We start from the raw sequence: 17,111 nt of genomic DNA, 5'->3' as shown, positions 1-17,111 counted from the left end.
TCATCGCTTTGTTTCTTATTTAACTATCATTTCATATGGCTTCCTCAGTAAGTAAATGATTACCTCAACTGCTATAGGTATCATCTAACCCTGTGCACTTTTGACTTAATGATAAAATTGTACCACTTTCCAACACAGGGATCAGTAAAACTACTTCTAAAAATACAAAGGCTCCTTTGAAATAATCCATTTTAATTTTTAATACAAATTTCAGATAATTCAAACCCTTGCCTCACAAAAAGTAACAGGCTCATATTACCAGGTGCTATGGTACCACAAGGTCTTACAAAATTTGCATCATGATTCTGCCTCCATCCTTCTTTTCCCTTTTATTTTTTCAAGTTGAAGGGCATGTACAACTCAAATAAATAATCTGCTTACCCTGTAGTAAAGCTGCTACTAAAAAGTTATTATCCAAATGCACTCACCTCAGCCTCTCGTGCTTTCTAGGGAGATAGGTGTAGATTTATGCACCTGTTTATTAATAAAATATACATATGCACACAAACACAGCTTTAAGGAACTTGGCCAGTGCAGGATATGCAGTGCAACATTGTCATACACAGGGATGCCATCGGATTAAACAAAAACCAACCTAAAGTCCAGATTTTTGCTGCTTCTAAATTCTAAAAGGAATCCCAAAGGATACAAACACATAACTGATTTTGCTCAACTGTTGTCGTATTTCCTAGTGAACACCAAAGAATTTTCACTGAAATCATTCTCTAATTGAGATTAATTTTTTTTATTTGATTTTTCCTGATGAAAATGTTTCAAGACATCTTTGGCTCCTTTTTAATCTTACAAAATGGATTATAACTTCAACCTTTATGCATTATTTGCCTTTCTCCAAGGAAAAATAAATCATGATATGATATGATATGACATGATAATGATGAATGATAATGACTGGCAAACCCAGCAGTCTTAGATGCACACCAAAGTTTAAATTTTAACCAAGTTCAGCCACAAGAATTGAAATCCACTATTTGATAGCTAAGAGAAAAGGAAAAACTTCACTCATATATGAAACAAATAAAAATTTGATACTGCTCTAACTAATTCAATACTAACACTACAGTAAGCAGGAAATGAAAAGGTACAGCAGTGGTACTACTCACAGTTACACCTTGAAGTCAAAATGGGAATGCGAGCTGGTAGTGTCAGCTGGGTTACTGATATCCATTTAACCTCCTAAATATAGATGGTTTTCAATAAAAGTATCAGAACTAAGGAAACAAAATAAATTCATATGACAAAACAAAACTGGGATGTGAAAAACATCAGGTTTTGCCTACCTGTGTAAACGGTGACTAAAACACCAAAATACAGGAAGAGTTGGACATCTCTTTCTAGAGTGCTAAAAATTCACATAAAAGTACATAAAGATGGGAACAGCTGAAGGCTTCCTAAACAGGGAAAAAGTCAAATAATTCAAAATTTCAAAAATCCAAAAATTCAAATTCTAGTGATTTTCCTTGCAAATTATTATAAACAGCTATTTGGAGAGATTACAGGAGCTGACCAGAAGAGGATTAATAAATTATAATGTAAATTATTAATAAATGAGTGATGTATACCTAATTTATTAAGAAGGTATAAGCAATGAAACACACTAAAGAAATTATGCATTTAAGGTTGGTTAGGAATTGTTGCAAAAAAATGCTTTATTCATTCACTCCAAATGTATTCACTCAAAAATTTCAAATCTGTACTCTTTCATAAAAGCCTGCCCTTTTACATATGCATTTTCCAAAGCTAGGTAAATGCAATATAGCCTTTAATACACAGCAAAGAAAATATCTGTCTTCTCAAATGAGAAGCTGGAAAGAGTATAAGATGTTATAAAGCATCTTGATACCAGTAACTGAAATCCCCAAATGACAGTAGAGCAAAGCATGTCTGCTTAAGAAGAAGAAAGTAACAAGGTAGCCTGTTTCCAACTTTAGCCTGCTTTTGATGTCATATTCATTCCATCTTACTTTGGATGCAGCTTCTGCAGGAATTAACTGCACAGAATGAGTTCTAAGGTCAGAAAAAAAGGTTGAGTACCTCAAATTACGTCTGCTTTTCTTTTTTTCCTCCCTGCTCCTCCAAAATGTGTCAGTTGGTATAAAGAGAGACATTATCTCTCCCTATACACGTATCACTCATATCTTTAAACAATCACAGCTGTAGCATCATAAAGAAGCAGTTGTCTGTTAAGGATCATTGAGTTGTTTTAGGACAGTAAAAAAAGGCCTGAACACATTATCAAATCCACTGTCAATAACAAATATTTCCTGAATATCTAATCAATTAAAGACTACAGAGATCTTACAGCCTTTTTTATTTTACAAAACAGTGTAGGACAAAAAAACCATAAAATTCTACAATGACAGTTCCATGCATTCATAATAATGTCCAGCTATGATAATCTTTGTCTTACCTGGGCATCCTGTTTAAAATTCTGAAGAACAGGCTATCCTTTTTCCTGGTCCATACTCACACATAAAAAACCCCAAAAAAATTCATGAGTCAAAATTCTAATTTCAGTCCAACAGCAACCGAAGTAACAGAGAAAATGCCTTTGAAGTAAATAACATTTGGTTCTTTGATTTTAACCTCAATCTGGATTGATTTATTAACTGTAAGTAATGATCAAGTCCTCAATGCCAAATATCCATTCTTCTCCTCTATCCTTCTTGGTATATTTTGTCAGTACCTTTGTGATGAAGAACTCCAAATGTGTTTATCAACACTTACAGAACAAAATTTGGCACTATTAGGAAACCCCTTCTGTTGGAAATTCTTTTTTTAATCTCAGTGAAAATACCATTTCTCAACATGATTCATCCAACAGCAGAGCTCCTCAGGGTACACACACACAGAATTTGTCATGAGGCCTAGATGTGCATTAGTTAGTGGTATAATATGGCTGCTGTGTGTTAAATCAAAAATCCTCAAATATTTTTAATCCTTTCGTTGCTTTCTTGTATTTAGCTCTTTTCTCAAATTGCTCAAACGAAAATTTTCTAGAACAATGATCATCTTTTTCTAGTGTGGTTATATTATCTGGAACAGTGAGTGTCAAGCACTTGAGAAGAATTTCTGGCTAAGGCCCTCAAAAACAATAATCATTCTTTTCACCTGTAAAATCCTCCAATATCGGTATACCAGCATATTTTTTATAATTTATCACACGTACACACATCTCTTTTTTTTCTCAAAAAGCTCAAATGAATCACTGTTGCTAGTAATAGCATTAAAGCCATTCTAGCTCAGAGGTAATCTTGCACCTGAAGCACTGTGTATTTAAAATACTTGAAATGCAATTGGGAGATGAAATTTGTTCATCCAATTTCCGACTGTGCAGAGAAGAAATTTAGCAAAATCGTAGATGGTGTTTGAAGGGCCATGGCTGGAGTGAATAGGAAGCAACCCCTGCCCAGTAAAGAGCATTATCAAGAATAGAGAGCCGCCTGTGACACGTATATAATTAGAGAAATTGGAGGCTTTGCCCATGAGACCATGTGTTCCACAGCAAATCCTATTTCCTTCACTCTCCCTTTCATGGATATGTGTAAATCATAAAAGTCTATGTGTTTTCTTACATATAACATATCAGTTTATTTTTTCTTTTCCAATATTGGTGTTAATTGAATTCACCAAACAAGTAACAAAAAAGAATCATAGCTCATATCTTTTCAGACCAACTGAGTACCAAGTCAGAAACCATGTAAGGAGACCAAAAGACCAAATTTTACATCTTGCAGATATCGCACATGATGTCTTGTTTCGTCCCATAAATATAAGGCATTAGCTTTTTTTTTAATATTTTTTCCTTGTTAAAAAAAGTACAAATAAAACTGACAACAAAAAATGTCTGATGTAAAAGCCCAAATCATAAGGAGGAAGAAATTAATTTACCAACTTCCAAATTAAAAAAAAAAAAGTCTGTTGGTTCTACTTCAACGTCAGGAAGTGAACATCAAATAAACCAAGTTTATAATAAAATTCTAAAAATAGTTCTGGAAATATTAGGGCTGTCACTGGCATGGCACAGAGCTTAGCTCTATTACCTATGAAGCACAACAGTAACCTCAGACATACGTAACAGGAGCAAGGAAGCAATCACTCTAAAAAAGACTTCTGTATGATAGGGAAAAACAAATTAGGCCTGAGTTTCCATAGTGATACAGCAACAAAAGGCTGCTGCAATTTCCAGCTGTCTACAGTGAGGCAGTAACACAGCAAAGGGACTCAAGCCCCTTCTCTGTAAACTGGGATTAGCATACTCAGAATTATCCATTAAATTTTAGTTCTGCACTATAAAGAAAATATTGAAGGAACTGGAAGAGGAAGAATAATAATAAAAACAAGAAGTTCTGCAAGAAGCAAGTTCTGCAAAATTACTAAATGCTATGGATTTGGATTTCATGGTTGGATTCTCTGGTATCTTAAAAATGCAAATTCCAATGAGTACTTTCTCCTATTCATCTCCTCCGTGGATTCTCTGATGTTTAATAAGAAATGATCTCATACTATAGCCTGTCTGCCAGTGGGAACACTAATGGGTCTCTTGCCCATCTGGCAGCCTGTTTTCCCAAAACTTACAGGAATTCCTGTCCAGTGATGCTGAAACTGGCCAAGAGTTAAGAAGCTATTGAAGGAGAAAAGAGAGGAGAGGGATCAGCAGCCATACAAACACCTAGGCTAGCAAGTAGACAGTGTGATCATGTAAGCTTTACTTCCTTGGGAAACTTGGCTAATTATCAAAGGACTGAAAGACTCACTTATGATGAAAGTCCAAAGGCCCCAAAGCAGAAAAATACTTAAAAGGTAAAGTGGTCTATTGGATATAGGGCTGAAAGAACCAAACATGATAGCTAGGTTGACACAGAAATGATGAGGAATGTTATAATTCACAGAAATATAAATGTTAGTCAGGGATGATGAGGATTTATTTGTACCAAGAGGAGTTATTACTAAGCAGAATAGCAACTGGGAATTGTGGGATTAAATAAAGGAGAGCTTTAGGCTAAAAATCAAGCAACACTGTGAGAGGAGTCTATAAAACAGTTTTGAGACATAGGAAATGGAAGCTCCATGACTTAAGAAAATTAAAACCACAAGAAAGCAAAGAACCCGTTTCTTATAGAATAATGCATGGATGGTAAGATTATCTGGAATGTCTAACTGGTCTTTCTTTTCATTTATCAGTAGATTAATAACACAAAATGCTGTACTGATAGGTAATATAAAAAACCAAAGTAGCTACTCTTTGTGAGTACTTATGCAAAAGGCTGAAACCAGACCTAATATATATAAATGTATTGATGTGCCTTCTTCACACATTATTTACATGATATATCAAAAATAAATACAATATTATCCAGGTAATGATTTATAGAGAGCAATTAAAATATCTACTTTTATACATAATGTGATCAAAGGTCCTCTGTATTTGTATTAGTGCAACATTTTGAAGCAATACTGAATAGTTTGGGCTTCCCTGTTACTGTTTTCTAGTAAAACATAAAATAATCAAAATGCAGAAAACAAATTACATTACACAGTATGTTTGATGTAGCAACTTCTAACTTTCATTTAATATAGCTGATCTGCAATGACTAATGCTGCCCATGGCCTGCAGTACAAAGACCTAAAAAAGGTTCCAGACTAGATTACGTCCAGGCAGGTCTCATTTTAACGGAAATTGGAGAGATGAGAAAAAGATTATAGGAGCACACATTATAAAAACAGACCTCACAAGTCAAACTTAATAGTAGAACCATTCTCTTTCATGTAGACAACCATGAAAACAAATATCCTGTAAGCACTAGATATATATTGTATCTTTCTACCCGATCTCTTTGCCTCCTTGAGACAGATTCCCATTCATCTCATGACTATATAATTTGATCATAGTTGAGAAAGGCACAGCAGGGGAAAGGGTCTGTCTGATAAAGTATCAGGCTCCAGGACGACAGATAAACAATTTCATGATTTCCAGTTGTAACAGGAATGATACAGTGCTGGATATTAAGATATTAGTCTCGTAGGAATACAACTATCAAGCCTCTGCATTTTCTCTTACTAAATATGCTTTATTTCCATTAAGTAAAAATGAGAGACTGATTCTGATAAACTAAGGCAGGCCACCAGAACAAAATTTTTTTATTGTTATTTTTCAATGTGAAAGTTAGTATATAACTTTTATAAGTGATAAAATAGAGCAAGGATATTTCTTTCTCAAGGGGCATCTCTACTGCAAAAAACATTCTTTAAAAGTAAGTGAAACAGTTGCCTATCAATTTGCTTCACATTTAAACCTCCTCTTTCACAAGGGACACGTTGGCAAGCAACTCCTCTGCTACAAGTCACTAGGGAAATGCCTGTTTGCACAGCTACCCCATTGTTCTACAGGTATTAAATGAAGGTTTGAGTGATAATATTTGAACAGCTATGATGGACTTCTTTTTCATATATTAACACACATATTTGGTTAGAATGCAAAAGCACAAATACATGGCAGCCATTATTAATACCAGTTCTGTTAGTTGGCAAAAATTATACTGCCTTTGCAATTACCTCCTGTCTTGGATAGCCGAAAAGCATGGTCATACCCACTCCTGCTGACACCTGCTTTTATTTATAAAAAAATCAAAGAACAAAGATACATTTTAAAGAAATTTTTAGTTGCAAACCCGGGGCGTCATCTTTTTTGTTAAAGTAAACATATTCTGGAGTAAGCAATTCTTGAAGCTATCATGCCATCTAATTTATCACTTACCTGTGATTCCTTCACGTTTTCCACGGTGAAGTTGAACCACACTCGGAAGCGTGGGTTGCAGGTGTCTGGCCTGATGAAGAGGTCATACTCAAACTCTGTGACGTGGTCCACACGGCCAAGGTTCCCTACCAAGAACAGATGAAACAGGATGAGTTTTAATGAATGGCTGATCAACTCTCCAGGAACAACACTGAGAAAAGTTTTTAAAACTTCTACCTCCGTTGGTTAGAATACACCAACGGAGGTGTATTCTAACGGTTAGAAGTATAATAGGCCATACAACAGTTCAGAATTATTTTTTAAAGGTAGTTCAGAATTATTGTTAAAGGCTTCATTGTAGTCATAAAATAAAATACGTAGCAGTAAGCTGCATGCATATGAGTACACCAAAAAGAAGACAACACAGAATTTTTTTATTATTCAATCAAATTGACCTTTTGTGTCCTCTTATCTGAATATTCCAATTATGTGTTCTAACATCCTTTTAATTGTTTCTTTTATCCTTTTTTCACTTTTCTACTGATGTCTCAGCACATCATTTAGTCCCCAACTGTTAGGACTTCTTTCCTTCCAATTGTTGCTTGTGTTCAAGTCCCTGTAACATTAAAGAGTCCCCAGATTTCTGCCTGGCCCCTCTGGCTGTTGCTCTAAGCATCCCTCTCTCCCCAGAGATGGTCCAGCCTTCATCTCTTCATCTGTGATTCAAAAAACATCTCAATCCCTTTCCTTCACCATTTACAGCCACTATCACCTCCTTCCAAAGACACAAATGAGATTTTGCTTCAGCTCGTTCCCAGTGAATTTCATGGAATAGTATTTTTAAATATAGTCAGAGCTACATTGTCCCCTATGGCATTATTCAGCAGGCAACCACACCGGCTATAGAAATGAAGTTCAGCACTGGAAAAACCCACTAAGTGCTTTTAAATTGCTAAAATGGCAGTTTTCCTTTGAAGTGTGCCAAGATTTTTAGAGACAGGGTTTAGACAGTCCATTTCATTTATACACTACAAAAATAAGACTTTACCTTTTCCTGATCCAATCCAAAACCCATCTCATCTTGTAAGACAGGGCCATGTTTTAGCTCACATGCTAAATTACATTTCTTTTTTAAAAGTAGCACTGAAAACCTGGGTTTATGGTTTCAGATGTATTTCTGGGGTTAGATATATCTTCTTGGGTTGAAAATATACTGTTGGGTTCTAATGTGTATTTATAAGGTTATTTGAGCTAAATGATTCCCTCTTCAGCAAGTCCCACTGCAGTCAATAGGACTGTTCTCCGGCAACACATTGCTCAATACCAGCATGAGCAGCAAAATTCAGCTGATCTGCTGCTCTGGGATGGAAAAGAAGAGGAAAAAATACATTTTTAATTCTGTTTATCAATACAGTTCCAGGATTTCTACCTTATCCTAAATTGTTTCTGGTTTTACTAATGGAACATGCTTAATCTTCTCTATTTTTAATGTTATCCTCTACTTTTCTACCCACATCCTTCTTTTCAGAAGAAAATTCTCTCCACTGCTTCCCTCTGCAGAGACCTGCTCCACGCTCTCAATCTGTTCCTGAGGGCTTGCCTCAAGGAGACACTTGGCATTGGAAATATTTGGAAAAACAGCTCTATTGCAAAGCCAGAATGCATCTGCCAAACACAAATAATGTCACCTGCCATGGTGGGTGTCCGTGCCCCGGTGCCAGCAGTGGGCTGCAGGCCTGGCTCTTGGGGAGGCTGCGCTGCCCCTGCCCCTTCCAGCCCGTTCCTGACACTCCAAATGGCTCCAGAAAGCCTCACCCATGGCCAGCCCAGCCCCTCAGCCCAGGCGGTGAAAATGTGTCCAGTGAAAGCCAAAATCCTACAGAGGCAGAGGGGAGAGGGAGCCTGAGGAGAACTGAGGAGGAGGAGGGAAGGGGAGCCAGGACAGAGAGCCCTGTGTCCTGTGGGGAGAGGCTGGAGCAGGTTGGTGTCTCCTGGAGGAGCAGTGGCCCACAAAGGACCCAGGCTGGAGCAGGTTGGTGTCTCCTGGAGGAGCACTGACCCACAAAGAACCCAGGCTGGCGCAGGTTGGTGTCTCCTGGAGGAGCACTGACCCACAAAGAACCCAGGCTGGAGCAGGTTGGTGTCTCCTGGAAGAGCAGGGACCCACAGAGGACCCAGGCTGGAGCAGCTCCTGACAGGACTGCAGCCCTGGGAAGGGAAAAGGCCCAGGGTGGAGCAGGGGAGCAAGGAAGGATCAGCCCTCACTCCTCTCACAGCTCCTTGTGTGGGGAAGATGATCCTGGGAAACAGGGAAAGGCAGGGAGGAGGCATTGGTTTAGTTTATCTTTGATTTTCACTATCCAAACCTATTTTAACTGGCAATAAATGAGTTTCCCCAGAGCAGAGTGTTCCGCCTGTGCAGCCCACTGGTGAGTGCCCTCCCTGTCCCCACCTCCACCCTGGAGCTTTTTCACCTCATTTTCACCTCTGTCCTGGTGAGCACTGGGGGTGAGAGAGCACTGGGTGGGCAAAGCCAACCCACCACTGCTCCTTGTTTTATTTTTCATTAAATTTCATGCATAAATGACATAGCTAGCATAATAATATTCCTTGGATATTTCAGGATTTAGGTAGTCCAAGGTATTCATCTTGAAAGTTTAGATTCCAGTTGTGTCACAGGTCACAGACTTAGATCTCTCTGGACAAAGTTTGGTGTGTGAATTCACTTCAGCCTGAGCTGTGCATGTGATCCTGGCAGATTCTCTAGGGTTAAGGCAGCAGGCTGCATGAACACAGATGGTGGGCTTGGTCCATCTTGTCAACTAATAAACTAATAAACATGCCTCCCAGCAATCCCAGCAAGTCCAGACGTGGATTAAGTTATCTGCAGCACAGAGCAGAGGTGCAAATTTTGATGGAATTACTCCCAAAGAAGGACACAGAAGCAATTAAATTCATACTTAAAGTTCAAAGACCATTAAAAACTTGTACTGCAAGGCATAAGAAACTAAAAGATTATTAAGTGAATAATTAAAACAGAGCAAAATGAGACCTTGATTTTGACCTTTTGCACACTTCAGTTTCTTTTTCAACATCAAGCTAACCTGAACTGGATAAGGAACAGATGACACTCTCAGAACTGCTTTACAGGGTCTTCAGGATCCCTAAACTAGCACTGGAGAATTGTACTGATGTCAGGGGAATCATGGATGGTGAAGAGCTGGTGTGCTGAAGCCACTGCCATCCAGTCTGCTCTGGAAAACCCATCTCAAATCCAGCAGAGCCCTTAAAATGTAATCATCTGTGTGCTTGACTCCTCAGGAACCCCAACATGGTTTTCTCTCTTGATTTGAACACTCCCTTCCCTCCTGATGCACTATTTTTTTCCTTCTGTGAGTTTATTGGTTTATTATTAGTTTTTGCCTCTTACCAGGCACACATCAGCTGCCATTGTCACCTGCAGCCCTCTGCAGTTTGGTGTCATTTGGACATTTCATTAGCCCACTATTTCTTCTCTGTCTTCCAGATGCTAAAGAGGCTGGACTGAGCACTAATGCCTCCGGTAACTAATTCAACAAGTTCCTCGTGCTCAATAGACTATTGTTTGTAATATCACAGCCTTTGCTCACAATCTGTCAGCCTAATTTCAGCCCACATAGCAATGTCATTAAACAAGACAGCAGTTTTGGTACAAAGAAGCCAAGAACTGTAGGAACAAAACACCTCCTCATTTTAAGAGATGCTTTGTAGAAAACTGATAATGCCACCGAAAAACATTTCTTGGTGTCCAAACAAGGATTTAAACTTCCCAATGTTAATCTCAAAAAAAAAACTGAACTGAGTTTTTTGTCCTGCCTTCAGAGTGCTGTAATCATGTGAAATGCATTTATTCTAATGGATGAGAATTATATTCCAATACCACAGGTCCCACAGTGACATGCATTAGAAACTATGGAACAGGAATTAAAACATTGATTACAGCATTCCATTTAGATATTAAGCCATTTTAACACTGAAAATAAACAATTTTTTTCTTAAATGCAAACCACCTCTAAACTGATTTTTAATTACATTTTCATTCCTTTTTTTTTCTTCCCTTTTTGCTAAATATATAGCAAGAGAGAAAACAATTTAATAAGTGGGTAGACAGCAAGTTCCTCCTGTGTCCCAGGAATTTCTGTGCAATACCACAATGCATACACTGTACTTTGCAGCACCTGCAGTCAATAGTCTCTGTGCTGAAATTGTGACAAATGTAAGAGAAATCCAGATAACAGCAATTTTGTGAAATGAACCTACCAACAGTTTTCAGTCATCATACAACTACAGTATGACCCTTCGTGTGCACAGTTCTTATTCTGTGTGCATTGCTATTCTGGTCACTTGTGATATCAGTAAGAGAGTCTGTTCACAACCTCATTGGTTAAGTATCTTCTAAAATCAGAGAAAAAGTCTCACACCACTGAAACATCAGCTTTGCTTTACTTCACTTTGAGTTCATGCCCATATGAACTCATCACCACTCCATTCCATAAATACAGAAGTTGTATATATGAGAGTATACAGCGTTCTTCAAAGCCTCATCACTCCACATCTAGTGATTAGCACTATATTTGGGAGTCAAGATTATAAAACATAAGATATTAATGTTATTTAAGGTACATGTATGATTAATGAACTGATTAATGAGACCTGCAAAGGGAAAAAACCCAACAACATTATGAGCAATAAGATCTGAACTGGTTGGCATTCAAGGAAATTCTTGTTTAACTTTTTTTTAATAATATGGGTGTACATCTGTATGCAAATGACTGCCAGACTAAATCTTAAAAGTAAAAAAAGTAATTTATTAGGGTAGCCAACACTTTGCAAAACATTTTGTATTTTCTCTCCTATGCACTCTGAAATTAGTTGTGGGGGTTTTTTTCTATTATTTTACAGATCTTTTTAAGCTGATGGGAAGATGTGAACAAATCAAATTCCCAAACGTCTATAAACTGACTTTCACTTAGCCTTGGGGTTTGTTTTTAAGGCACGCTCAATTTTCAGTCATAGTTCTGTTCAATACTCTTAGTATACTGAGAAAAGAGGAGACATACTTTCCTTTAATCATTCGAGCTGAAATTCTTGATTATATTTGCTTAAATTACTTCACAGAGTAATGTTTAGTGCAATGCTCTCAAAATGTGAATAGTGAAAGGGGTCAATAGCATGTTTCAAGTTTCTTTAAAAGTCAGAAAAAAAGCCCAATGATACTATTTTATTAATCATGCAACACACACTTAGTCCTCATAAAATATTAATGTTATTGCTTCCTACATCAATAAAAAGTGTACTTTACACAAAGAAAGGAAACCTGCTGAAGAAAATGCTAGCTAAAGTTCCTAAACATTCTAACAATTATCATAAAAATGCTAGAAAAGAAAATATAGATATGTTAAGCAATCCTAAAATCTTCTTAAACCGCACATTGTGCTTGCCTACAGAGAATTTTTAAGATGAAAAATAGACCTTGAGGGTCTTAGACAAGCCTGAGGCAATATAAAGAAAAAGGTCAAACACTCTGCTAAAAAGGACCGTTATCTTCAGAACAACAACTTATCAGCCAGCTTGCAGCCCTGCTTATTTACAGTTATTGGTCCCAGAGGAAGTGCACTTCAGCGCAGGGCGCGATTACTTTGTAATGAGTTTGCCAGAAATGGTAAAGGAAACTAATTTGTAACAATGTGCTGTTCCCGGCACATGAACTTTCTCAGACACTTTTTTTTTTTTTGTCCGGCCATGAATAACTAACTTCAGCCTCCCTAATAAGCAGTGAAAACAGAAGCGCACTAAAGCCGACTGAGTCGCGAGCATAAATGTGCTGAAATATCAGTGATTATCCCTCTCAGCTGTCCATTACAGTACTCATGATGACCACCAATTCCCCTGTGGTGGATATATAGAATGCAGGTTTCAGGGGGTGGATTTGCACATGAAAATTAACACCATTTGGAAGAAAATAGCCTGCACCTGTCACAGATTAGCAACAAAAGGTCAAATGCCTCCTTTTACACCTAGAGCACTTGCATATTGTATGTCTTGCTTATAGGAGCCTAATTCTAGTTTCTTAATTCAGAAAAGTGAGCACCATGGTGAACTGAGGAGAAAAAAAAGAATTAAATCTTGGCTAAAAGCTATCAATAAATCTATTGATCAAGATACATATGAATGGAAGTAGCTGAGGCAATCTCTGTCTCTAAAAGAGGTAGTTTTTCAAAAGAGAATTACACAAAGTGCTCTTCTGTTTTTGTCAATATGCTGCCAGGTTTTGAAATGCTATTTTTCATCCACACAATAAAAATCTTGACAAGTAAGCAATAGAAAATCACTAATACACTTGCAGCTGCATTTCAATCTATACAAATTCTTTAAACAAAAACAACCAAGGAACAGATTGGAATATGGATCATTTTCACCAGTTGAACCTGGCATCAAATCCAAGATAGCCAAACAGTATTAATCTATATTTCATGCAACTCCATATTTCCCAAAATAAGGTAAAATGTTGAATATGGAATAACCTCTATGAAATTCATCCTTACAGATCATAAAACACATTGAGATGATAATGCAAAGAAATTTTATTGATATGTTCTAAATGGAACAGGTACTACAGGGACTGAGATCTGTAAAAACTTCTCTCTACTGAAAGATTAGATATCTTCTGAAAGGAGTGCATCTAGGGATATCAGATGTAAATTCCCACTTACTTTATGGTCTCTGCTGTGAAAAGAGTTCATAAAAAATAGTTTGGCAATAAGTCCTAAAGAACTTCTAAATAGTATTTGATTTCTAAATAGGAAAAAAAATCTAATGAAATAGGGATGATATCTGAAAACACATGACACTTTTTGCATCATCTCCAAGATTCGTGCCCAGAGCCTATGTCAGCTCAAGATACCTGAAACCACAAAGCATGATTTCAAAAAATAAGACAATACCATAAAAGCCACATATACAACACCTGTAAATTATAATTTAAATTATTGAAATTGCACATATCAAGCTCTGCAATGCAAAATATTATCTTCACTACCACAGTTAAATCAATGCTCTGCAGAAAATCTCTCAGTACTCCTCACCAATATAGCATTCTTTTAAAAACCTGGCGTTTCAGTTAAAACCAAAGCAATGCTCATGACTCCACTTTTGGTCAAAATCCAGATTTCCTTTGAAGAATGGTCAAGAATATCAAATAGGCAAAGCATTTCAAAAGCACATGGCTAAACAAGCTGGATGCTTCAGACTCGAAGTCTCCTTTCTATCTTCCCTCCTCAATTAAGTTGAAATTGTTGTTTCCATCATGTTTTAAGTTTTCATCAACAGTGACATCCAAATAGCAGTAGATCAGTAGTTTTTTGTGAAAATTACTGTATGGGAACAATGACTTAGGTCTTAGCAGCAGCTGGTAAAAGGCCAGGTTCCATCTCTGCAAAGGGTAGATCAGGATGTAGAGCTCACAGAGGCCGAGAAACTCTGATTGAGCTTTTACTGTAAGCAGACCATGTGATAAAATCTAATTGTGACTGAGAGCACATGAAAATTCTAGCTTTACACTTTTCTTGTTTATCTATGTAAACAGCATTAAAATAAAATGTATCAGTTTGGTTGGGGGCGCATATAATTATGGATATCTACTGGTTTACCTGTTTCTTTTGGTGCTGATCTTAATTCATAACAATGAGAGCCTGATCTGCTTTTCCACACCTTTTCAGGATCACAGTCAGAGTTCTACTTTCTCCAATACTTTTTCTCCCAAGTGACACAAGTAAGGTGCACTGGATCCACTTCCAGAAGGCATTAGGCCCACAGGCCCTGGGAACACAGTTACTGCTTCTCAGTGGTCCCCAACAAGTGTAATGAACAAGTCTTTAATTCCTTTGTACTGAGTTAAATTGCAGAAATATTAATGATGTGTGGCCTAGACTAAAACACCTACAGGAGTTTTATAAATTAAAACTTTTATCTGAATTAGAGTAGGAGGCAGAATTGTCTTCCTCACAGAAAATTAAGAGAATTTAAAACCTTTAAGAAAGAAGGACTGGTTGAAAAAGAAGAGAATCATAATCAATCTTAAATCTATTTGTTGAATATAAAAGAAGGAGGGGTGAGGTGGCCAATGCCATGATTTATTTTACTAAAAACAGTTACAATAAGATTCTCATGTTCTAGGAGTCCAGGCAGTGCTGCCAATGGATAGATTTAGGATGAGTTCTTCCTTTCAGAAAAAAAACATTTTTCTTGGTCACAGGTGTTTGAATGATGTCTGGGCAAAGGGGAGGGGGAATAGAGGGATTACAATTTATTATGTAGGCTTGAGGTTCCTCCTGCAATGAGGATACAGTTACAGAGATGTCACATTATAAATAACTGTAAAGTTCTAGCATGTGTTAATCCCAAAGGCCACCTACTGACATCACTTGCAACTTCCTTTTATAGTCCAGGAGAGTAAAGAATGACATTTAGAAAGACAACACAAGCAGCTAGAACTGGAATATTTTCTGTCTTTTTATGTTCATTAAGTAGAGCAGTCTTATTGGTGATGCCAGTTTAGAGCACAGTCAAAAATGGCAACAAGTAATTCCTGAATATTTAGTGATCATGATTGCTCAAGAACCACTATGAGCAAAGTAGCACAATATACAAGTAACAGATGTCCCAAAATACTGCAAAGACTGTTGTGTAAACAGCAGGCTCACATATGTATTAAGAAATTATACAATACCATCTTGCTGAAATAATTCAATAGTTTTGATCAAATGAGATTGATATTTAATCACTTGCAGCCAAAGAGCCTTATTTCAAAATTGCCCTTTTCAATAAAAACTAATGCTTTCAGTTAAAGGACCTAAAAAACTTGGAGCTGCAAAGAATAAAATGTCAATGTTCACCAAGTAGGGAAATTGTAAAGGATGAATAAAATGGAGTCAGGCTCTTGACTCCTTCTCCTACATCTGTGAGTCTTATAAATTACAGAAATATCAGCAGAGCTCCAAAAGTCACAAAATCATGTAAACACACAAACTAGCAGTGGAAAAGCAGCAACTTAGTGGGGAGTGTCAAGAGTGCTTAAAAATCAGAGGCCTGTGCCCTAAGATGGCCATCACACACCCACTACACCAAATCCACCAAATCCCCAGAAAAACAGATTTCTCAGCTCCCTCTTTATCAACTCCCCAAAGGCCTCCAATGACAGATGGGCAGTTATTTAGCCCCGGCAGTGAACCTTTGTTGAAGGAAAATCAGAATACAAAGAAGTTTTGCATTAGTGTCACGAAACTCAGCTTTCTTTAACAAAGCGTGCGCTCCCAAAATGAGTCTCTCACTGCTGGGCTTGTGCCACATCTTTCAGAGCAGAGCTCTTAAAGGAAAAGCATTTGGGGAAATTTCTGTTTGGAAGTCACTTAGCATATAATGGGTGCTATCCTAAATAAATAATGAATGAGTTAATAAATAAATGATAACAACGTCTGCAGCCTTAACCACGGAAGCAACCACCAGCCAAGGCAGATGAGGGAGCAGGAGCTGCAGGACCACAGTGGGATGTACCATCACTGGAGTGTCACAGACAGAAAAATGTCCCAAATACTGAGTTGTTAGGGCCTGATGCTCAGTGCACACCACTGAGATCTGTTGCTCTCTACAGCCTCTGATGTAAAACAGCACAAGTGTGCCAAAAAAATGTATTAAAAATGGTTACAAAAATTTAAAGCTGCATATTCTTTAGTACATCACAGCAGTGCTACTTATGTAATGCTTCCTACTCAATATATTCATCATTTTGCAAAGACCCTGAGAATTCTTGTAATGCAAAAGACAAGGAAGTTCTTTCATCCTACAAGAGAGGATATTCCTGTTGATTTATTACTGCACAGTAATGCTGTAATTCTGCATTTGGCCTAGTTTGGTACCTTATACATAGAATCACCATTTTTCTAGGGGAATCCTTCCAAAGTATAACTACACACTGACACTTGAATAAAAATTAATAGATGGAAACCTTAATCAGAGACCTACAGTTATATTATATTCTCAAAGACCTCTCAAAAGTCACCAGAGCTGTAAATAAAATCAGAAGTTTTTATTAAAGAATATTAATGGAAAGGTTCCAGGTATTGCCCTATAAAAGAATCTTGTTTTCCTGGATAAGAACCTTCTTTAAATAATAAATTACTGGATTTATAGCTGAAACTTACTTTATCTTATCTTATAAAAAAATCCTTGGAAAAAGGTACTGTGAGGATAGGCTTTCCACACAAATACTGAATGTGAATAACATCTGTCCTACATACAGCTTTTGCACAAGAAACAGTAT

The 17,111-nt window shown here is 37.2% G+C and overlaps 1 protein-coding gene across 1 annotated transcript in view; it reads right to left on the bottom strand.

The window, feature by feature from the left end:
• Positions 1 to 17,111, bottom strand: part of LOC115906105 (BEN domain-containing protein 5) — a 560,702-nt gene that overhangs the window by 507,297 nt on the left and 36,294 nt on the right. Inside the window, exon 3 of the mRNA XM_030953001.1 lies at positions 6,776 to 6,900. Within this exon, the coding sequence (XP_030808861.1) occupies positions 6,776 to 6,900 (125 nt within the window). The remainder of the gene's footprint in view (positions 1 to 6,775; positions 6,901 to 17,111) is intronic.

Source organism: Camarhynchus parvulus, chromosome 8, assembly GCF_901933205.1.
Source record: "Camarhynchus parvulus chromosome 8, STF_HiC, whole genome shotgun sequence".
Classification (NCBI taxonomy): domain Eukaryota; kingdom Metazoa; phylum Chordata; class Aves; order Passeriformes; family Thraupidae; genus Camarhynchus; species Camarhynchus parvulus.
Note: the sequence above shows the minus strand (reverse complement) of the source record. Positions and strands in the feature narration are given on the sequence as shown.